The sequence below is a fragment of the Anomaloglossus baeobatrachus genome, chromosome 3, assembly GCF_048569485.1.
Source record: "Anomaloglossus baeobatrachus isolate aAnoBae1 chromosome 3, aAnoBae1.hap1, whole genome shotgun sequence".
Classification (NCBI taxonomy): domain Eukaryota; kingdom Metazoa; phylum Chordata; class Amphibia; order Anura; family Aromobatidae; genus Anomaloglossus; species Anomaloglossus baeobatrachus.
In genome coordinates this window covers 564,030,194-564,053,500 of record NC_134355.1, presented here as the reverse complement: position 1 = coordinate 564,053,500, position 23,307 = coordinate 564,030,194, and the positions used below count along the sequence as shown (strand labels likewise).

Sequence of the window (23,307 nt, the reverse complement as noted above, 5' to 3'; positions counted from 1 at the left end):
TCCATTTTCTAGTGCGCACAGGGCCTTAAGCAGGGTTAGCTTATTAAAGGAAAAAAAATAGCCCAAGCTCTGAACATCTCACTGAGCACTGTTCAATCCATCATCCAAAAATGGAAGAAGTATGGCACAACTGCAAACCTACCAAGACATGGCCGTCCACCTAAACTGACATACCAAGCAAGGAGAGCACTAATAGAGAAGCAGCCAAGAGGCCCATGGTCACTCTGGAGGAGCTGCAGAAATCCACAGCTCAGCTGTGAGAACCTGCCCACTGGACAACTAATCGCCGTCTACTTCACAAATCTGGCCTTTATGGAATAATGGCAGGAAGCAAGTCCTTTTTGAAAGCAAGACATAAGTTCTGTTTGCAAAATAACATGTTAAGGACACAGCTAGCATGTGAAAGAAGGTGATCTGGCCAGATGAGACCTAAGTAAAACTTTTTGGGTTAAATACAAAATCCTTATGCATTGAGGGCAAACTAACACTGCACATCATCCTGAAAACACCATCCCCACAGAAAAACGTGGTGGCAGCATTATACTGTGGGGAGGTTTTTCTTCAGCAGAGACAGGGAGGCTGGTTAGAATTTATGTGAAGATGGATGGAGCTAAATACATGACAGTCCTGGAGGAAAACCTGTTAGTTACTTAACATTTGAAATTGGGGTGTAGGATCACTTTCCAGCAGGACAACGACTCTAAACATACTTCCAGTGCTACAATGGAATGGTTTAGATCAAAGCATATTCACGTGTGTGTGTGTGTGTGTGTGTGTGTGTGTGTATGGCCCAGTCACAGTCCAGAACTAAATCCCATTGAGAATCTGTGGCAAGACTTGAAAATTGCTGATCAGACACCTCTATCCAATCTCACTGAGCTAGAGATATTGTGCAAAGAAGGAGCAAAAATGTCAGCCTCTAAATGTGCAAAGTTGTTAGAGACATCCCCCAAAAGACTTGCAGCAGTAATTGCAGCACAAGGGGAGTCCTACAAAGTACTGCCTCAGGGGGACTGAATACAAATGCACGTCAATTTTTAGATTTTTTATTTATTTTTTCTTTATCGTTCCTTTGGGAGACCCAGACCTTGGGTGTTTAGCTTCTGCCTCCGGAGGACACACAAAGTACTGCACCTTAAAAGTGTAGCTCCTCCCTCTGAGCTTATACACCCCCTGGTGAGCCAGTCCTAGCCAGTTTATCGCTTTGTGTTCAGGAGGCATACATCCACACATGCATTCTCATATGATTTTTTGTTTTTTGGAAAGAGATTGAAGAAGTGCGGGTCCACGTCTGGACTCCCGGCATGTCCCTTCTCACCCCACTGTGTCGGTGGTGTTGTAAGGTTGATTTCCAAGACTGGAGCCTTACATGCCGTGCTCCTTCACCATCCCTCCTGGGCTCTGGCTTGAAGTGGGAGCCAGCGCGGTCTCCATGCCTGGCTGGACACCGGTCTCCGTCCACAGCCCTTTAGGATTCTGCTGGACCGGAGCACTCATCCCCAGGAACCTGGCCCTGCGTCTCAGCAGCTAAGTACCTGAGACGTTCATATGTTGGGGGTCCCTGTTCTTTATTGTATGGGGAGAGTGGGTTTGTTGTATTTATTTTGGCATTTCTTTGTCGCTCCATTGGGAGACCCAGACAATTGGGTGTATAGCTTCTGCCTCCGGAGGCCACACAAAGTATTACACTTTAAAAAGTGTAACCCCTCCCCTCTGCCTATACACCCTCCCGTGCATCACGGGCTCCTCAGTTTTATGCTTTGTGTAGAAGGAGGCACACATCCACTCATGCATCTCCATTTTAGTCAGCAGCAGCTGCTGATTTTATCGGTTGGAAGAAAAGAGGGCCCCCACAGGGCCCCCGGCATGCTCCCTTCTCACCCCACTAAGTCGGCGGTGCTGTTAAGGTTGAGGTACCCATTGCGGGTACAGAGGCTGGAGCCACATGCCGTTTTCCTTCACCATCCCTTAGAGGCTCTGGATGAAGTGGGATCCTAACCGGTTGTCCATTCACTGGGACCGGGCTCCCTCCGCAGCCCCTGTGGGAATCTGCCGGACAGGAGTCTATTGTATCCTCAGGGACAAGGCCCTGCATCAAAAGGTACTCTGTGTCCCCATGGGGACGGTGCATGGAGCGCTTGTTTCACAGACGCTGCAGCAGCTGCTGGTTTGTGAAGATCGGGACTTCCGCGCCGACCGCGCCTGTTTGTCGGCCGCGGTATTAAATCTAGTCCCCGGCTTCATTGCGGCCTAGTACCATAACTCCCGCCCCCGGGCCTGCCAGTCAGGGGTAAGGGCGGGACGGTCGACCTGATGTCGGCAGTGAGGGCTGGAGCATACTTTAGGTGTCCTCCCCCCCTCACTGATCACTGTAGGGCCCCAGATTCCCGCACTTTAATAGTCGCCGCCCACGGCTCCCTCCTCCCCTGAGAGCTCCGGCAGCCATTTTTATACAACATTCTGCCGGTGGGGGATTTCAGGAACGAGCTCTGGGAGACCTAAGGCAGGGAATCTGGTGGACACACACTCCGCTTTGGGCGGTCGGTAAGCCACACCGGTCACCCGGTGCTGGTCCCCCTAGGGTGCCGGAGTATGTATGTATATATATATATATATATATATATATATATATATATATATATATATATATATATATATATATATATAATTTGTATATATTTTCTCTGTCGGCCGGGTTGTTTGCTTTTGGCTGTATACCCTCAGTGATCACTCTCCTAGGAGACAACAGCATGTCGTCCACAAGGAGCAAAGGCGCTAAGGCAAAGGTTTTTTTTGCAACCTGTACCTCTTGTAGGGCTATGTTACCTGCGGGTTCCACCTACCCTCACTGTGAGCAATGCTCGACCCCTGTTGCACTTGCCCAGCCGGAGCCTCGGTCACTAGTGGGCCCCTCGGCTCAGGCAGACCCTCCTGCTTCCCCTGTCCAGGCGGCAGGGACAGAGTTGGCAGTTTTTGCTGAGAAACTCTGAGTCACTTTCACAATCCATGGCTCAGTCTATGGACAAATGGTCTGCCAAGCTACTAGAAGCCTTGCAGTCCAGACCGGTCCTTACACAGGCCCCAGGCCCTGTTGGATCATCGCCTCCAGGCCCCTCTCGGTCTGCGCCGCAGCGTGCTCCCGGGGTGGCCCCTAGGTCTCACATGGAGGACTCCTGCACGGACCACAGTCCCAGACCGGCTAAGCGGGCTCGCTGGGAATCTTCCCCGAATTCCTCACACTGCTCAGGGTCTCAGCTTGAGGACTCTCTGGAGGATGAGGCGGACGTCGCAGCTCAGGGCTCTGACCCTGACGTTGCTCTCAATCTTGATACACCTGAAGGGGACGCCATAGTAAATGACCTTATATCGTCCATCAACCAGGTGCTAGATCTCTCTCCCCCAGCTCCACCTATAGAGGAGTCGGCTTCGCAGCAGGAGAAACACCAGTTTAGGTTTCCCAAACGTACACGGAGTGCGTTTTTCGATCACTCCAACTTCAGAGATGCTGTCCAGAAGCACAGAGCTTTTCCGGACAAGCGCTTTACTAAGCGCCTTAATGACACACGTTACCCCTTCCCCTCTGACGTAGTTAAGGGTTGGGCTCAATGTCCCAAGGTGGATCCTCCAGTCTCTACACTGGCGGCTAGATCTGTAGTATCAGTTGCAGATGGCTCCTCGCTCAAGGATGCCACTGACAGGCAGATAGAGCTCCTGGTGAAATCCATCTATGCAGCCACAGGTGCGTCTTTTGCCCCGGCCTTTGCAGCCGTGTGGGCACTCCAAGCTATCTCAGCTTGTTTGTCTGAGATTAATGCGGTGACACGTACCTCTGCTCCGCAAGTTGCATCTTTGACTTCTCAGGCGTCGGCTTTTTCGTCCTACGCCATGAACGCCGTCCTGGACTCTGCTAGCCGTACAGCGGTAGCATCCGCTAATTCGGTGGCAGTCCGCAGAGCCATGTGGCTACGCGAATGGAAGGCAGACTCTGTTTCCAAGAAGTTCTTAACCGGTTTGCCGTTTGCTGGCGACCGTTTGTTTGGTGAACGTTTGGATGAAATTATTAAGGAATCCAAGGGAAAGGACTCGTCCTTACCCCAGTCCAAACCGAAGAGACCTCAGCAACGGAAAATACAACCGAGGTTTCGGTCCTTTCGGCCCTCAGCCAAGTCCCAATCCTCCTCGTCCAACAGGCCAGAGAAGGGCCAGAGGAACTCTTTTGCGTGGCGGTCTAAGGCACGCCCCCAAAAAAACCGCCGGAGGCACTGCCTCCAAGGCGGCCTCCTCATGACTCTCGGCATCCCCTAGCCGCATCCTCGGTCGGTGGCAGGCTCTCCCCGCTTTTGCGACGCCTGGTGGCCACATGTCCAAGACCGATGGGTGAGAGACATTATGTCTCACGGTTACAGGATAGAGTTCAGCTCTCGTCCCCCGACTCGTTTCTTCAGAACATCTCCGCCCCCCGAGCGAGCCGATGCACTTTTTCAGGCGGTGAACACTCTGAAGACTGAAGGAGTTGTGATCCCTGTTCCCCTCCAGGAACATGGTCGCGGCTTTTACTCCAACTTGTTTGTGGTGCCAAAGAAGGACGGCTCGTTCCGTCCCGTTCTGGACCTCAAACTGCTCAACAGACATGTGAGCACCAGACGGTTTCGGATGGATTCTCTCCGCTCTGTCATCGCTTCGATGTCACAAGGAGACTTCCTAGCATCGATCGACATCAAGGATGCTTATCTCCATGTGCCGATCGCACCCGAACATCAACGCTTTTTGCGTTTCGCCATCGGGGACGAACACCTTTAGTTCGTGGCATTGCCTTTCGGCCTGGCGACAGCCCCACGGGTGTTCACCAAGGTCATGGCATCTGTTGTGGCGGTACTACACTCTCAGGGCCACTCGGTGATTCCCTACTTAGACGATCTTCTGGTCAGGGCACCCTCTCAGATGGCGTGTCAAAACAGCCTTTCCGTCGCTCTGGCGACTCTCCAGAAGTTCGGGTGGATCATCAACTTCCCAAAATCCAAGTTGACACCGACCCAATCACTGACGTACCTTGGGATGGAGTTTCATACTCAGTCAGCAGTAGTCATGCTACCGCTGGACAAGCAGCTTTTGCTGCAGGCAGGGGTGCAATCTCTTCTTCGGGGTCAGTCACACCCCTTGAGGCACCTCATGCACTTCCTGGGGAAGATGGTTGCAGCGATGGAGGCAGTGCCCTTCGCGCAATTCCATCTGCGGCCACTCCAGTGGGACATTCTCCGCAAATGGGACAGGAGGTCGACTTCACTCGACAGGAACGTCTTTTTCCCTTGCAACCAAGACGTCACTTCAGTGGTGGCTCCTTCCCAACTCTCTATCGCAGGGAAAATCCTTTCTACCCCCCACCTGGGCTGTGGTCACGACGGACGCGAGCCTGTCAGGGTGGGGGGCGGTTTTTCTCCACCACAGGGCTCAGGGAACCTGGACTCCGATAGAGTCATCCCTTCAGATCAATATTCTGGAGATAAGGGCAGTGTATCTAGCCCTATTGGCCTTTCATCGGTGGCTGGAGAGCAGGCAGATCCGGATCCAGTCGGACAACGCCACTGCCGTCGCATACATCAACCACCAAGGCGGCACTCGCAGTCGTCAAGCCTTCCAGGAAGTCCGACGAATTCTGCAGTGGGTGGAAGCCACAGCTTCCACCATTTCCGCAGTTCACATCCCGGGCGTAGAAAACTGGGAAGCAGATTTTCTCAGCCGACAGGGCATGGACGCGGGGGAATGGTCTCTTCAGTGGGTGCTCCCAGACCGCCCAGACTTGCTGTCTCAAGGGCCGTTTTTCCATCTGAATTCTGTGGCCCTCAACCTGACTGTGTGGCCATTGAGTCCTGGCTCCTAGTGTCCTCAGGGTTATCTCAAGATGTCATTGCCACTATGAGACAGGCCAGGAAACCAACGTCCGCCAAGATCTATCACAGGTCTTGGAGGATCTTCTTATCCTGGTGCTCTGATAGGGGTTTTTCTCCCTGGCCCTTTGCCTTACCCACTTTTCTTTCATTCCTTCAATCTGGAATGGACAAGGGTTTGTCTCTCGGCTCTCTCAGGGGTCAAGTATCGGCGCTATCCGTATTTTTTCAAAAGCGTCTAGCCAGGCTTCCGCAGGTCCGCACGTTCCTGCAGGGAGTTTGCCACATAGTCCCACCTTACAAGCGTCCGCTGGAACCCTGGGATCTTAACAGGGTGCTAACGGCTCTTCAGAAACCACCTTTCGAGCCGCTGCGGGATGTCTCTTTATCACGTCTTTCGCAGAAGGTGGCATTTCTAGTAGCGGTTACATCGCTCCGTAGAGTGTCGGAGCTGGCAGCGCTGTAATGCAAAGCCCCCTTCCTGGTTTTTCACCAGGATAAGGTGGTTCTGCGTCCGGTCCCGGAATTTCTCCCTAAGGTGGTATCCCCTTTTCATCTCAATCAGGATATCTCCTTACCTTCATTTTGCCCTCATCCAGTTCACCAATGTGAAAAGGATTTGCACTCGTTAGATCTGGTGAGAGCTCTCCGGCTCTACGTGTCTCGCACGGCGCCCCTGCGCCGTTCAGATGCGCTCTTTGTCCTTGTCGCTGGCCAGCGTAAGGGTTCGCAGGCTTCCAAGTCAACCTTGGCTCGGTGGATCAAGGAACCGATTCTTGAAGCCTACCGTTCTTCTGGGCTTCCGCTTCCTTTGGGGCTGAAAGCCCATTCTACCAGAGCCGTGGGTGCGTCCTGGGCATTGCGGCACCGGGCTACGGCTCAGCAGGTGTGTCAGGCAGCTACCTGGTCTAGTCTGCACACTTTCACGAAACACTATCAGGTGCATACCTATGCTTCGGCAGACGCCAGTCTAGGTAGGCGAGTCCTTCAGGCTGCGGTTGCCCACCTGTAAGAGGGGGTCGTTTTCGGCTCTTTTTATCGAGGTATTCTTTTACCCACCCAGGGACTGCTTTTGGACGTCCCAATTGTCTGGGTCTCCCAATGGAGCGACAAAGAAGAAGGGAATTTTGTTTACTTACCGTAAATTCCTTTTCTTCTAGCTCCTATTGGGAGACCCAGCACCCGCCCCTGTTCCCTTTGGGCTGTTTGTTCTTTTGTGTACACATGTTGTTCATGTTGAATCGTTTCTTTTGGTTCATGGTTTTCAGTTCTCCGAACATCCTTCGGATTGAATTTACCTTAGACCAATTTATAAGTTTCCTCCTTCCTGCTTTTGCACCAAAACTGAGGAGCCCGTGATGCACGGGAGGGTGTATAGGCAGAGGGGAGGGGTTACACTTTTTAAAGTGTAATACTTTGTGTGGCCTCCGGAGGCAGAAGCTATACACCCAATTGTCTGGGTCTCCCAATAGGAGCTAGAAGAAAAGGAATTTACGGTAAGTAAACAAAATTCCCTTCTTCCGGCGGTTCTCTGGCTTTCGCCCGAGAACCGCGCCGATGGTGCCTGCACGTCGGCCGCGCTGCTCAAATTTAGTCCCCGGCTTCGCCGGAGGCCTAGTTTCTGTTACCGGCGGCCATTCCCTCGCATGTCACTGATGCAGAGGGACGGGCACGGCTCCTCTCGGCGGCCGTCCTGCACAGGGGAGGGACACTCCCCACTGCTTGGGCGTGACTCCTCCTCTGCAGGTCTCTATGGCCCTCCAGATCCCGCTTTCCTACAGGGACGCCCCCGTCCCGCCCCCTCTCTTCGCTCCGGCGGCTATTTTCTCTGGGCCATCCTGCACTCTGCATCCCTGCTGAGGTGCTGTGCATTGGAGGTCCGGGTTCGGGATCTGGAGGGCACACAACACCGCTTCCAGCGGTCTGGTAAGTCACAGCCGGTCTCTGGTTGTGGACCTCTGTATATACTCCCTGGGGTTCATTCTCTTTGTAGAAGCTGTCCCCACTCCAGCAGCATGTCTCACACGAGGAGCAAGGCTCCAAAGCTTTATACTGTATGCGCTGCATGTAAGCTCCTGCTGCCTGAACCGAGCACCTATCCACATTGTGATGTCTGCTCTAACTTGGAGGTGCCACAGCCTGGAGTCTCACCCCCAGTGGTCTCTCAGGCTGCTTCTGCACCTGTGGCTGAACCCCCGGCCTGGTTAGAGTCCTTCTCTAGGTCTATCTCCCAGTCTTTTGCTGAGTCCATGGGACTTCTGTCCAGGACTTTGATGAATATGCATCAGCCCCCTTCACAGGGTGCCTCTAATGCTCTTACTAAGGGTCCTTTAGGATCCCGATCATCTGACCTCCGTCCACTGGAGCTCACAGAGGATTAATCATCGGGGCACAGACCCCGTCCTCCTAAGAGGAGCCGCAGGGTTTCCTCCCCCTCCTCATCCCGCGGCTCTGATTCAAGAGCTGACTCGTAAGATGAGGAGGATGCCTTTACAGGGGGCTCGGAGGCTAACTCCATGTGCCCCATTGATCTTTCCGAGGGTGACTCAGATCTTAGTGACTTGATTGCTTCCATTAATTCTGTACTGGATCTCAATCCGCCAGTATCAGAGGAGCAACCCTTTCTGGCAGAAAAGCACCAGTTTACCTCGCCTAAGAGAGTAAAGAGTGTGTTCTTTAACCACTCCAGTTTTCAGACCGCTGTGACCAAACCCAGGGCCTGTCCTGACAAACGCTTCCCAAAGCGTGGTTCTGATGACCGTTTTCCCTTTCCACCTGAGGTGGTCAAGGAGTGGGCTCACTCCCCAAAGGTAGACCCTCCGGTGTCTAGGCTCTCAGCTCGGACCGTTGTGTCGGTGGCTGATGGCACTTCCCTTAAGGATTCCACTGACCGTCAGATTGAACTTCTGGCCAAATCCGTGTATGAAGCGGCGGGGGCCGCGTTTTCCCCAACTTTTGCAGCAGTGTGAGCTCTCAAAGCCATCTCTGCTTCTCTAGAGGAGATGCATTCCCTCACCAGGGAATCTATGCCCGAGATGGTTGCCTTAACTTCTCAAGCTTCAGCTTTTTCATCTTATGCCATGTCTGCCATGCTAGAGGCTTCTCACCGTACTGCGGTGGCTTCGGCTAATTCCCTCGTTATCCGCAGGATCTTGTGGCTTCGAGAGTGGAAGGCAGATGCTTCTTCAAAGAAGTACCTTGCTTGGCTCCCTTTTGCTGGTTCCCGGCTGTTTGGTGAACAGCTGGATGAAATTATTAAAGAAGCTACTGGCGGGAAGAGTACTTCCATGCCACAAACCAAGACCAGGAAACCTGCCCAGGGTAGGACTCAGTCGAGGTTTCGTTCCTTTCGTTCCTCCAACTGGTCGTCCTCTAAGCCCTCCGCCTCATCCGCTAACTCAGCTAAGGACCAGAAATCCAACTGGCGCCCAAAAGCGCGTCAACAGAAGACCGCAGGAGGTTCTGCCACTAAGGCAGCCTCCTCGTGACTCTCTGCCCGCTCCAGCAACGTCCTTAGTCGGTGGCAGGCTCTCCCACTTTGGCGACGCTTGGTTTCAACAAGTCTCCGATCAGTGGGTGAGAGATATCATCTCTCACGGCTACAGGATAGAATTCTCTTCCAGCCCGCCAAACAGATTTTTTTTCTCTCCTCTCAAATCCCCCCTGCTCCAAGGCTGCCGCCTTCTCACAGGCCGTGGCAGCCTTGCAGGCCAACGGAGTAATTGTACCAGTTCCCGCCCGGGAACGGTTCAGAGGTTTTTACTCAAACCTCTTTCTAGTTCCCAAAAAGGATGGTACCTTCCGGCCCATCCTGGATCTCAAGCTTCTCAACAAGCATGTTCGGGTGCGGCACTTTCGCATGGAGTCTCCGCGATCAGTCATTGCCTCAATGACCCAAGGGGATTTCCTGGCGTTCCATCGACATCAGAGATGCCTATCTACATGTGCCAATTGCAGTTTCACACCAGCGTTGGCTACGTTTTGCAATAGGAGAAGATAATTTCCAATTCGTGGCTCTCCCCTTCGGGTTAGCCACGGCCCCTCGGGTATTCACTAAGGTCATGGCAGCAGTGATTGCGGTTCTGCACCTCCAGGGGTTGGCAGTGCTCCCTTACCTGGACGACCTTCTAGTCAAGGCTCCATCCAGTGCAGACTGTCAGCGGAGTGTCTCGCTCACTCTCGCCACTCTAGCCCAATTCGGGTGGCTTGTCAATTTTCCCAAGTCCACTCTGACTCCGACCCAGAGTCTCACGTACCTAGGGATGCAGTTCGAGACTTTGCCGGCACTTGTGAAGTTGCCCTTAGTCAAACAGCAGTCACTCCAGTTGGCGGTGCGCTCTCTCCTGAGGCCCCGCCGTTATACCCTCAGGCGTCTGATGCAGGTGCTGGGTCAAAGGGTGGCGTCCATGGAGGCTGTTCCCTTTGCCCAGTTCCATCTGCGCCCCCTGCAGCTGGACATTCTCCGCTGTTGGGACAAGCGGCCTTCCTCCTTACACAAGTTAGTGACTCTGTTGCCACGGACCAGGAGCTCTCTTCAGTGGTGGCTTCGTCCCCTCTCCCTGTCCCAAGGGCGCTCCTTCCTGACCCCTTCCTGGGTGATTCTCACCACGGATGCCAGTCTATCCGGCTGGGGAGCGGTATGTCTCCACCACAGAGCACAGGGCACTTGGACTCCGTCCGAGTCAACCCTTTCAATCAATGTGCTGGAAACCAGAGCCGTGCTTCTAGCTCTCCTAGCATTTCACCACCTGCTGGCGGGCAGGCACATTCGAGTCCAGTCAGACAACACGACAGCGGTTGCCTACATCAATCGTCAAGGCGGGACACGCAGCCGCCTGGCAATGATGGAGGTACAACGCATTCTTCAATGGGTGGAAGACTCCAGGTCCACCATATCCGCAGTCCACATCCCAGGCGTGGAAAACTGGGAGGCAGATTATCTCAGCCGTCAAAGCGTGGACAGTGGCGAGTGGTCCCTGCACCCGGCAGTATTTCAGTCGATCTGCCGCAAATGGGGCACTCCGGACGTGGACCTAATGGCATCCCGTCACAACAACAAAGTTCCTGTTTACGTGGCTCGCTCCCACGATCCTCAGGCCTTCGCCGCGGACGCTCTGGTTCAGGACTGGTCCCAGTTTCGTCTGTCCTACGTGTTTCCCCCTCTAGCTCTCTTGCCCAGAGTCCTGCGCAAGATCAGAATGGAGGGTCGTCGAGTCATCCTCATTGTACCGGACTGGCCCAGGCGAGCTTGGTATCCGGATCTGCTCCAACTGTCCGTAGAGATGCCGTGGCATCTCCCGGACCGTCCAGATCTACTCTCGCAAGGTCCGTTTTTCTTGAGTCCTGGATTTTGACGGCTTCTGGTATCCCCCCTGAAGTCATCTCCACTATGACTCGGGCGCGCAAGTCTTCCTCCGCCAAGATCTATCACAGGACTTGGAAAATTTTCCTGTCCTGGTGTCGCTCTACCGGCCATCCTCCTTGGCCGTTCTCCTTGCCGACTCTTCTGTCTTTTCTACAGTCCGGTCTGCAGCTAGGACTGTCCCTCAACTCTCTCAAGGGACAAGTTTCGGCTCTGTCAGTTCTGTTCCAGCGGCGTCTCGCTCGGCTGGCTCAGGTCCGCACCTTCATGCAGGGCGCGTCTCACATCATTCCGCCTTACCGGCGGCCCTTGGACCCCTGGGACCTTAACTTGGTTCTCACAGTCTTGCAGAAACCCCCCTTTGAGCCTCTTAAGGAGGTTTCTTTGTATCGTCTTTCACAGAAAGTGGCCTTTCTGGTTGCCATAACTTCTCTCAGGAGAGTCTCTGATTTGGCTGCGCTCTCCTCGGAGTCACCTTTTTTAGTCTTTCATCAAGACAAGTTGGTTCTCCGTCCGACTCCGGACTTTCTTCTTAAGGTGGTCTCTCCCTTCCACCTTAACCAGGACATTACCTTACCTTCCTTCTGTCCGGCCCCTGTTCATCGCTTTGAAAAAGCTCTACATCCTCTAGATCTGGTGCATGCTCTCCGGATCTATGTGTCTCGCACCGCTGCGCTTAGGCGGTGCACCTCTCTTTTTGTGCTAACCACAGGTCGGCGCAAGGGCCTCCCTGCTTCTAAGCCGACCTTAGCCCGTTGAATTAGGTCGACCATTTCGGACGCCTACCAGAGAACGCAGGCGCCTCCCCCGCCGGGGATCAAAGCACACTCAACCAGAGCTGTCGGTGCCTCTTGGGCTTTTAGGCACCAGGCTACGGCTCAACAAGTTTGTCAGGCTGCCACTTGGGCTAGCCTGCATACCTTCTCGAAGCACTACCAAGTGCATGCTCATGCTTCGGCAGATGCGAGCCTGGGCAGACGCATCCTTCAGGCGGCGGTCGCCCATTTGTGAAGTTAGGTTTTGCCTACTTCTTAGTTTTTCTGTTTATTCCCACCCAGGGACTGCTTTGGAACGTCCCAAGGTCTGGGTCTCCCAAAGGAACGATAAAGAAAAAGAGAATTTTGTTTACTTACCGTAAATTCTTTTTCTTATAGTTCCGTCTTGGGAGACCCAGCACCCTCCCTGTTGCCTGTTGGCAATTTCCTTGTTCCGCGTGTTTTCATCGGCTGTTGTCGTGCACAGAGTCTCCGGTTGTTCCGGCTCTTGCTCTGTTCTATTGTGGGTGGCTATTCTCCTTCAGCTTTTGCACTAAACTGGCTGGGACTGGCTCACCAGGGGGTGTATAAGCTCAGAGGGAGGAGCTACACTTTTAAGGTGTAGTACTTTGTGTGTCCTCCGGAGGCAGAAGCTAAACACCCAAGGTCTGGGTCTCCCAAGACGGAACTATAAGAAAAAGAATTTACGGTAAGTAAACAAAATTCTCTTTTTTTAAAAGATTTAGAAAACCAGGTATCAATTCATTTCACAAATACTGTCTGCTTAGTGTTTTGTATATCACATAAAATCCCAATAAAATAAATTCAAAGTTTGTAGCTGTAACCTGAAAAAAAATGTTTTCTCATTGACTGACTTTTTATATATATTTTTTTTTTTTTTATACAGTACAGAGTGATTTTAGATCAGAAAACGACTGAAGAATGGTCCGCTCACTTTATTTATTTATTTTTTTAAATGTTTGGTATCTTTGGAAACATGGAGTAGTTAAGACAGTCAAAAATGGAACATGTACTCTGCAAGTCTTTACTTTTTTACATGGGAATGAATATGTTCATTCCTTTTTTAGGTAGCACTTTTTCAGAGTGGAATTCTCTTTAAATACGATGTCTGGTGCACATACCCTTAGCTGTGTATATGTCTAAACTACCTTTCCTTCACACTACATATAACAAAAACAGAATGTAAACAATAGGTCACTTTCTGACGGCAAATTTACAATATTTCATAGTCTATACAGGGAACTTGTGTCCCTGTGGGTTTAGAGTTGCACCATATTTCTGTTCCATTCCTGTCCGACTCTCACATTACAGTTGGGCTTTCTGTGTTTGGAGACATCCAGTTATGACGGAAGTCCCCGGCGCTGTGGATTGTTGGCACAGGCGGCACCAGGTTTGCTCGGCAGACCCCACTCACTTTTGAGGGAGTCTGTTGAGTTCTCCAGAGCGGTCTGTTGCATCCAGCGCTATATTTTTCAGCCTAAGGCCCTTGTGCGCACACTGCGTTTTTACCCGCGGTTTTGCTGCGGAAATTTCTTGAGAAATGTTTGCAATCTTTCTGCAGACATTTCACAGCAAAACCTATGGGGAAAAAAATAGCTGTGCGCACACTGTTTTTTGGTTTTTTTTTTCTCAAGAAAATTTCTTTCTCCAGAATTTCTTGAGAAAATTTCTTGAGAAAATGAGCATGTCACTTCTTTTCCGCAGGTACCTGCGGTATTTCACTCCATTCACTGTAATGTAATCGAGAAATACCGCGGGTATACCGCAGGTAGCAAATGATGTGCGGTATACCCTTGGTATAGCCGTGGTTTACCTGCGGTAATGTTCATCGCTGCCTGCGTTTTGCAGGGAAGTGATGTCATTATGACCGGAAGAGGAAGCGGAGCAGAGTAAACATAGACGTCACACTCCCTGGACGCCGCACGGAAGCACTTCCGGGTGACCTCCATCGGGTGCCCGTGCAGTCTGTGTCCCGCTCCAGCCCCGCGCTGCCTGCACTGCAGTGTCAGTGTCTGCCCGCCCTGCAGTATCAGCAGCTTCTCACTCTGCAGTGCTGGCAGCCGCGGGGATGACGAGCGCTGCTGTCAGGAGGTTAGATGAGGTCATTACCTGCTGTGACGATCTCCTGCCCTCCTGACGTCACCGCTGTCACTGCCTTCTATGCCCGTCTCGCGGGCAGCCCGAGACTGTCACTAGCGGTGACGTCACGGGCTCTCGCGATACTGCTGAGAACGCGGCGGCCATAGAAGGCAGTGACAGTGCTGACGTCAGCAGTGCAGGAGATCGTCACAGTAGGTAATGATCTCATCTAACCTCCTGAAGTCAGCACTCGTCATCCCCTGCAGTGACCTGGGCTGACATATTGATGTTAGCTCAGGTCACTGCACTACTCTCCCAGCCAATGGGGAACATTCTGTTCTTCATTGACTAGGACAGTGACTATGGTATGGATCGTCGTGCGATCCCCTTATTGGATTACGCCGGACCCGGATTTGATTTTTCTTTTCAATAAATTGGTGAAAGAGGGAATGTTTTTGGGAGTGTTTTTTTTTCAAATAAAACTTTTTTTTGTTGTCAATTTTTTTTTTCTTACTGACTGGGTTCGTGATGTCAGGTATCTGATAGACGCGTGACATCACTAACCCCAGGGCTTGATGCCAGGTGACATTACACATCTGGTATCCACCCCATATATTACCCCGTTTGCCACCGCCCCAGGGCAACGGGATGAGTTGGGGCAAAGCGCCAGGATTGGCACATCTAATGGATGCGCCACTTCTGGGGCGGCTGTGGCCTGCTATTTTTAGGCTGGGGAGTGTCCAATAACAGTGGACCTCCCTAGTCTGAGAATACCAGACCACAGCTGTCCGCTTTACCTTGACTGGTGATCCAATTTGGGGGGGGACCCCACATTTTTTGTTTTAAATTTTTTTATTTAATGTAAAATAACAGTGTGGGGTGCCCTCTGTTTTGGATTACCAGCCAAGGTAAAGCTGCCAGCTGTGGTCTGCAGGCTGCATCCGTCTGCTTTACCATAGCTGGCTACAAAAGATAGGGGGGCCTTCACGTCGTTTATTTATTTTTTGGCTAAATACAAGGCTAAGCACCCTTTAGTGCCACATGAAAGTCACTAAAGGGTGCCAGCTTAGAATATGCAGGGGGTAGGACATTATATATGTCTTTCTCATCTATTATCTATCTATCTATTCATCTATCCATCTTTCCCTCTATCCATTATCTGTCTGTCTATCTATCGATTATCTATTATTTATATTATTTATTGCAGTTACAGCATAAAAAAATGCAGGGACCAACCTACGGAAAAACCACAGCAAAAACGCATGCGTTTTTCCCGCGGTTTTGGTATGTTTTTTTACAGCAGGTGCGGTAATCTTCAACTCCCAGAAGTTTCTCAAGAAATGTTCTTAAGAAAAATCACTTTTCTAGTGCGCACATAGCCTTAAACACATTTTCCCAGTGCACACAGACCATAAAACATCTCATTTTTCTGTTCTATGCAGGACGCAGGTAGGAGATGTTCCTCGCTCCTGCGGCTTCACACACAGCGATGTGTGCTGCCGCAGGAACGAGGAACAACATCGTAACATCGGTAATTTCCAAATTATTCAAATCACAGACGCTACACCGATGATACGATTACGACGATTTTGCGCTCGTTAATCGTATCAAAAAGGCTTTACACACTACGATATCGCCTGCGACGCCGGATGTGCGTCACTTTCAATTTGACCCCACCGTCATCGTACCTACGATGTCGTAGTGTGCAAAGTGCCCCGTAGAGACAAGCTCATAGATCCCGTTCCTGACACTGCGGCGTACATAAACCGTTGTCTGCTGTCAGTGGCAGCCAATGCTGGTTTGTTAGCATCTGTGTATGTGAATGATGAATTTGGCATCAAAAACGTTCAACATTCTAAAAACAGTCTTGTTATATTTTCTCACTTACACCTTTAATAAATGGCACTTTGTGCACCTCTTCATGTAGAATATAATTCTGCAGCGACACTTACATTAGCCCTCTGCTTCTTATTTAAGCAGGTGACGTCATCTTGTGATCCCACTATTCTGAACCATCCCTCTATAAAGAAGTTTTTAGAATCCCCTTCTCGAGCTTCTTCTCCTGCAAACCACCGCTCCGATACACCCTCTGCCAATAATTCAGAGACTGACTCTGTCTGCACTCACAGCGAGCTGGATAAAGACAGCACAGTTCTTTCCAAAGCAATGCATAAAGGGACTCCTTCAGCCGACCGCACGCTCGGAAAGGTAAACACTATCCCGTCCTATAATCGGGATCATTCTCATTCTTCACAATGTGACGTAATGCAATCATCTCCTTATTTCTATAGGATTCTGCCTCTGTGGAAAATATGAACAATAGATCGATCGGGTTTATGGGATCTGACGACACTTCTCGGCGTTTTGTGAAGAAAACTATTGTGGTAGGAAATGTCTCAAAGTAAGTTTTCAATACTGAAAACAGAGTGTGACTGGTGGTCGTGTGTGGCCGACTGGTGGTCGTGTGTGCCGACTGGTGGTCGTGTGTGCCGACTGGTGGTCGTGTGTGCCGACTGGTGGTCGTGTGTCCCGACTGGTGGTCGTGTGTGCCGACTGGTGGTCATCAGTGATGAGTGAGCACTGCCATGCTTGGGTGCTTGGTACTTATAACCAGCAGTTGGATGCTTGGATGGGCGCGACTTGCGCACCAGAGTATAATGGAAGTTAATAGAGGATTAGAGCAATTTTACAGGATATCCTCCAAGAAAAAATGCTTGTTTCCTTTTGACTTCCATTATACTTGGAAACTAGTCACACCCATCCAAGCATCCAACTGCTCGTTACGAGTACCGATCACCCGAGCATAGTAGTGCTCGCTCATCACTGGTGTTCATGTGTGCTTACTGGTGAAATCTACAGTTTTTATATCATCATAAATCATGCACACATAGGAAAGAAAGGTTTTTGGGTTGTTTTTTTTGTTTTTTTGCTGCAAAATAATACTTTATTGAAATAAACTAAAAACAGAGTACAAAAATGCCAGAATAGAGAGACAGTGCAGCGCTGGTGAACACCAATATTGCAATACCCATACATGTAGGATATAGTACAATCCACTATGGGCCGGAAAAGTGAGCTGGTGCATAAAGTGCAAACACTATGTAATATCCAGTCAAGACAAGTGTCAATCTCATGGACCAACCTATACCAGAGTACCTACCTAGGGTGAATGCAGGGGTCTTGCATCGCTGTAAGCAGACGTGCCGCCAAGCAACATGGTGATTACATCAATTTATATTATAAAATAAAAAAAATATACAATGAAATCTGATGGAAGTGTAAAGTAATTGTACACTGTTATTGCACTTGGATTATGCAAATATTATTTTAATAATTTCCTATATTTTAAGGTATATTCCTCCAGACAAGCGAGAAGAAAATGATCAGTCTACTCACAAGTGGATGATTTATGTGAGGGGCTCTAGAAAGGAACCAAGCATTGATCATTTTGTGAAGAAGGTTTGGTTCTTTCTACACCCAAGCTACAAACCCAATGATCTTGTGGAAGTCAAGTGAGTTTTAGGACAAACATTTTGTGTAATTTCAACTTTTTAAAATTCATTTAAATTAATTTTCTTAATTCAAATTAAGAAATTCGAACAATTTTTATAGTGGTCATGTTTAAAGGAGTTGTGTTGGGACTTTTATATTGATAGAATAGCATAGGTCATCAATATCTGTTAAGTAGAAGTGCAAAACATGGCACACTCCCCAACCATTGGTTCTCGGTGTGACTGTAAGCCGGATGTGATCAGATTCGGAGCTGCACCGAACAGTTCTGTCAACTATACTGTAGCCTGGGCCAGATACTGCACATCCGCCCCCTATTTGAATCGGTAGGAGGTGCATGTGCGGTTCCTGGCCATGGCCAATATGTTGTTAAAGGGAACCTGTCACCAGAATTTTCGCTATTAAACTAAAAGAATACCTTTCTGCAGCTCCTGGGCTGCGTTCTAGAAAGGTTCATCTTGCTACTGGCCCCCCTTTCAGACCTAAATAACTTTATAAAATATTACCTTTTGCTATGGTAATGAGGTTTGCTGGCCCGGTGGGCGGGCTGTATTTCGTCCGTTATCCCCCCTCCTGCCGCTGTTCGCCGTCCCCCAGTGTTCATTTACATAGATGAGGCCGTCTCCCACATGTTACGCAGTGCTCCTGAAGTCTCGCGCATGTGCAGTGGCACTATCACGGGACTGAGCACTGTTTTCAAATCGCGAGCGCCGGTGATGTTATTGCGCAGGCGCGAGATTATGGGCGGATACTTGGATGACGCTGGTGTTGAATGTGAATGTCCTGCCCATAATCTCGTGCCTGCGCAGTAACATCACCGGCACTCGCAATTTGAAAACAGTGCTCAGTCCCGCGATAGTGCCACTGCGCATGTGCAAGACTTCAGGAGCACTGTGGAACATGAGGGCGGCGGCCTCATCTATGTAAATGAACACTGGGGGCTGGCGAACAGCGGCAGGAGGGGGGATAACGGACGAAATACAACCCGCCCACCGGGCCAGCAAACCTCATTACCATAGCAAAAGGTAATATTTTATAAAGTTATTACTTAGGTCTGAAAGTGGGGGCCAGTAGCAAGATGAACCTTTCTAGAATGCAGCCCAGGAGCTGCAGAAGGGGATACTTCTAATTTAATAGCGAAAATTCTGGTGACAGGTTCCCTTTAAGGAAGTTCTGTAGTTCCACTCTGCATATGGACCCATCCAACCGCAGCCGACACTGGAAACAGCTGATCAAAAGGGTTTCTGGGTGTCGCACCCCCACTGATCAGCCATTGATCACCAATCCTAAGGATAGATATCGAGGGTGAAGAATTTCCAGCTTCACTCTCCAAATCTGGAAAAAAATCTTCTTTATTACGTCATATTAAAAGAAGTTCCAGGCAAGGAGAAAAATACAATTACATGTAATGGTCATGTCACACTCACTAGTTTTCTACAGGCCTGAACATGTATTTCACTTTTTCCCGTTGCCTGAAACCATGCTTTTTATATGATAAAATAAGTTTTACCAGATTTTGAGAGTACCGTTGGAATTTCTTTACCCTCAATATGAGTTCTTGGAATACTTTTTCAATGGCATAGCACCTCTTCAAAGAATAAGGTAGTGCAACCAGATCACAGAGAACGTAATAATCATTGTATAATAGAAGTAACCAGGATCCAAGGTAGGGCCAAGTATTTTTACTTCTTTTTTGTATCCTATGGGTAGACCATCAATATAATACAGCACTTTTAAAGAAACTAAAATAAAGATATGTGACGAATAATCACCAAGCCCTGCTTTTTGATGGTACCTTGGGTTTGAATGTGTGAAGCTATGATTAAGGGGCCCTTTGCACACTACGACATCGCAGCTGCAATGTCGGTGGGGTCAAATCGAAAGTGACGCACTTCCGGCGTCACTCTCGACATCGTAGTGTGTAAATCGTTTTAACTACGATGACCAAGCGCAAAGGCATCGGTATCGTATGATCGGTGTAGTGTCGGTCATTTTCATTATTTTGGCTGCAGCTACGGTACGATGTTGTTCTTCGTTCCTGCGGTAGCACACATCGCTGTGTATGAAGTCGCAGGAGCGAGGAACAGCTCCTACCTGCGTCCCACCTGCAATGAGGAAGGAAGGAGGTGCACGGGATGTTTACATCTTTCCGCTCATCTCCGCCCCTCCGCTTCTATTGGACGCCTGCCGTGTGACGTCGCTGTGATGCCACACGACCCGCCCCCTTAGGAAGGAGGCGGTTCGCCGGCCAGAGCGACATCGCAGGGCAGGTAAGTGCGTGTGAAGCTGCCGTAGTGATAATGTTCGCTACGGCAGCTATCACAAGATATCGCAGCTGCGACGGGGGCGGGGACTATCGCGCTCGGCATCGCACCATCGGCTTGCAATGTCTTAGTGTGCAAAGGGCCCCTAAGACTATTAGAGTACCTTATTAGAGCCTTCTATACTACAGGAGGTACTAGCTACATGCTGATCCTCCTTTGAAAAGCTTCAGAGTACTTGTGAATAGGCGTTGCTATACAAGTCAGGCTTTCTTGCTAAAGAGGACCAACCATCAGGATTTTCCTATATAAACTAAAGCCAGTGCTATACTGGTGCTATCATGCTGATTCTATACATACCTTTAGTTGTGCGATCACATGTCTCTGTTATGACAGAGGGGAGGAAGGACAGAGGGGAGGAAGGACAGAGGGGAGGAAGGACAGGCAGGCAAACAAAGGCGGGAATAACTATCACAACCAACCTACCTATTAGATATTCTGTAGCACCTATCAATCAAGTAACAGTGTATTTACTTCGCTGTATTTCAGAAAGTATAAATCTGAACTCACAACTAAAGGTATGCATAGAATCAGCCTGATAGTGTCAGTATAGCACTGGTTTTAGGTTATATAGGAAAATCCTGGTGGTTGGTCCTCTTTAAGGCCACCTTACACTTATGTCAACTGATATCGATGGATTAGCCATAAATTTTACTAAGTATGGGGACCCCTGACTCTCTCCCCTGCAGTTGTCAGCAGTGATAAGGATCCTTTGATTCTCGTGGAGATAAGCTGCCAGAGTAAAGGTACCGTCACACATAACGAGATCGCTAGCGAGATCGCAGCTGAGTCACGGTTTCTGTGACGCAGTAGCGATCCCGTTAGCGATCTTGTTATGTGTGACACCTACCAGCGATCAGGCCCCTGCTGTGAGATCTCTAGTCGTTGCAGAATGGTCCAGGCCATTTTCTTCAAAGGCGATGTCCTGCTGGGTAGACACATCCCTGTGTTTGACGCTGTGTGACAGGGTCACAGTGACTGCTGAGATCGTTATACAGGTCGCTACTGGGACCTGTATTGTTCCTGCATCGCTGGTAAGATCTGACTGTGTGACATCTCACCTGCGACCTCCCAGCGACTTACCTGCGATCCCTATCAGGTCGTATCGTTTTCGGGATCGCTGGTAAGTCGTTGTGTGTCACGGGGCCTTAAGAGTTCTGTGTATAGAGCCAGGCAATCAAAGCTTTCGGCCGAACGATCATCTGCATCATTGTTCATCTGAAAGCTATCCTAAGTGTATGGGGGGTCTTTAGTCCCTTTCTGTGCTCATATTATACACTTGCAATTGTTCTGTAAAACCTTTTTGTCTTTAGAGAGCCTCCTTTCCATTTAACTCGCCGAGGATGGGGTGAATTTCCTGTAAGAGTCCAGATACATTTTAAAGACAGCCAAAATAAGAGGATTGATATTATTCACAACCTGAAGGTATTTGGGTTTGAACATACAGTGATCACTGGTTTTAGTCTGGTGTGTTCTTATACAGTTGCATGCATCTGCCATTGATATGAATACTGCATCGTACACATTTAGGGGATCCAATTGTATAAATAATGGTCTTCTATGCAGTGTCGGACGTGCCACCGGTGCAGCTGCATAGTAGGGTCTAGAGACCAGAACTGATCTATACCTTCTCTCTGGCTTTTTTTTTTGTTTTGTTCTTTCTGAGACAGGACACTACTGTCATCTCTACATGTGGAGTCTTTGCCTCCAAGGTCACAGGGGAAAGCCCCCGTCCCCCATGAAGTATCCACCACTCTGATTTGTCTCTGTAAATTCCATTCTAATGAATGTGTTTCCAATAGCTGAACTTTGCAGCATGTAATCACAGGATGTGTAATGGGAGGCAGAGACTCTAACAGTGAGGCACAAGCGACACTGTTGTGTATAAGAGAATTTCCTCTGCCCAAAAATCTAAACATTTGTACTGGTATATACAAATGTACAGTATATCGGTTTATACCAGTTTATATCTGTTTATAGCGGTGTATTATAGTTTAAAGAAAACAAATCAGAAAAGTCACTTTATAGTTTAACTAACAGGGGTAGAGCCCAAATGTAGAGGGATGTTTGCCTGTTATTCCTTAGGCACCGATTACTGATCAAGTTCTAGTATGTCAGATATGAAATAAAAATTGTCCTCAATGCTTTATCCGTCTAAGGCTATGTGCGTACAGTCACTGCAGAAATTTCTGCAGCGATCTGAAGAGCACATGTGCGCTTTAAATCGCTGCAGAAATATCTGTAGTGAAAAAAAAAAAAAAGCCGATTCCATGCGCTCTGCCTGCAGCCCCTCCCATAGACAGAGCAGGAGCTGCCGGCAAAGCGCACGGAAGAAGTGACATGTCACTTCTTAGAACGCAGCGCTTCGGGCAGCAGCCGAAGCGCTGCGCTCTAAGACGCCACGTGCGCACGGCCCCTGCACAATCTCCATAGACTGTGCAGGGGACGCAGGACGCATGCAGTTACGCTGCGCTACAAAGCGCAGCGTAACTGCATGTATTTACGCAACGTGCGCACATAGCCTTAGACTGCACTGGAGGGGTTACTGCTCCCTTGCTTTGATTCGGGTAGAGAGTAAGGCTATGTGCGCATGTGTGCGCTCTGCACCGCACCTAAAAGGTGCGCTTCAGAGCGCAGCTGAAAAGCTCCATTCTGAAGCGCCTGGTGCCTGCATAGAATGTGCGCTCTGCATGCTGCCTCTCCCTATAGCCAGCATGCAAACCGCACGTAAGAAGTGACATGTCACTTCTTAGAACGCAGCGATTCAGGCAGCAGCCAAATCGCTGCGTTCTAATATGCCACGTGCGCACGGCTCCTGCACAATCTCCATAGACTGTGCAGGGGACGCAGGACGCATGCAGTTACGCTGCGCTGCAGATCGCAGCGTAACTGCATGTAATACGCACACGTGCGCACATAGCCTTAGGCTGCTTTCACACATCCGGTTTTTGCAGTGCGGCTCAATGTGGCTCAAAAACCTATGCAACGGGTGCGGCGGAAAAACCGGATCCGTTGCATAAGTTTTTCGATGCGGCCCGTCCGTTTTTTGCCGGATGCGGCAGGCTACTGAGCATGCGCAGTGCAAAAAACCGCATCCGGCGGCCGGATGCGTTTTTTGCTGCAGGACGCCGCATCCGGCGTCCATAGGCTTGCATTGTAAATCGCGCCGGATCTGGCGCGATGTGGTTTTTTCGCCGCACAAAAAAACGTGCCAGGCAACGTTCCATCTGGCTGCCGCATGGGCTAAATATGCCGCATCCGGCAAAAAAACGGACGCAAGGCCATGCAGCACAATACGGCGCTAATGCAAGTCTATGCAGGAAAAAACGTAACCGGCGGCAAAAAAAAAGGTTGCGTTTTTTCTGCAAAGCGCC

At 49.9% G+C, this 23,307-nt stretch overlaps 1 protein-coding gene across 3 annotated transcripts in view; it reads left to right on the top strand.

Moving 5' to 3' along the window:
- YEATS2 (YEATS domain containing 2) overlaps positions 1–23,307 on the top strand; it is a 234,585-nt gene that overhangs the window by 32,059 nt on the left and 179,219 nt on the right. For 2 of the 3 annotated variants that reach the window (XM_075340906.1, XM_075340904.1), the window contains exons 5-8: positions 16,080–16,310; positions 16,394–16,503; positions 17,453–17,614; positions 21,247–21,358. In XM_075340906.1, coding sequence (XP_075197021.1) covers positions 16,080–16,310; positions 16,394–16,503; positions 17,453–17,614; positions 21,247–21,358 — 615 coding nt within the window. The remainder of the gene's footprint in view (positions 1–16,079; positions 16,311–16,393; positions 16,504–17,452; positions 17,615–21,246; positions 21,359–23,307) is intronic. The other variant, XM_075340905.1, reaches the window with a different exon arrangement.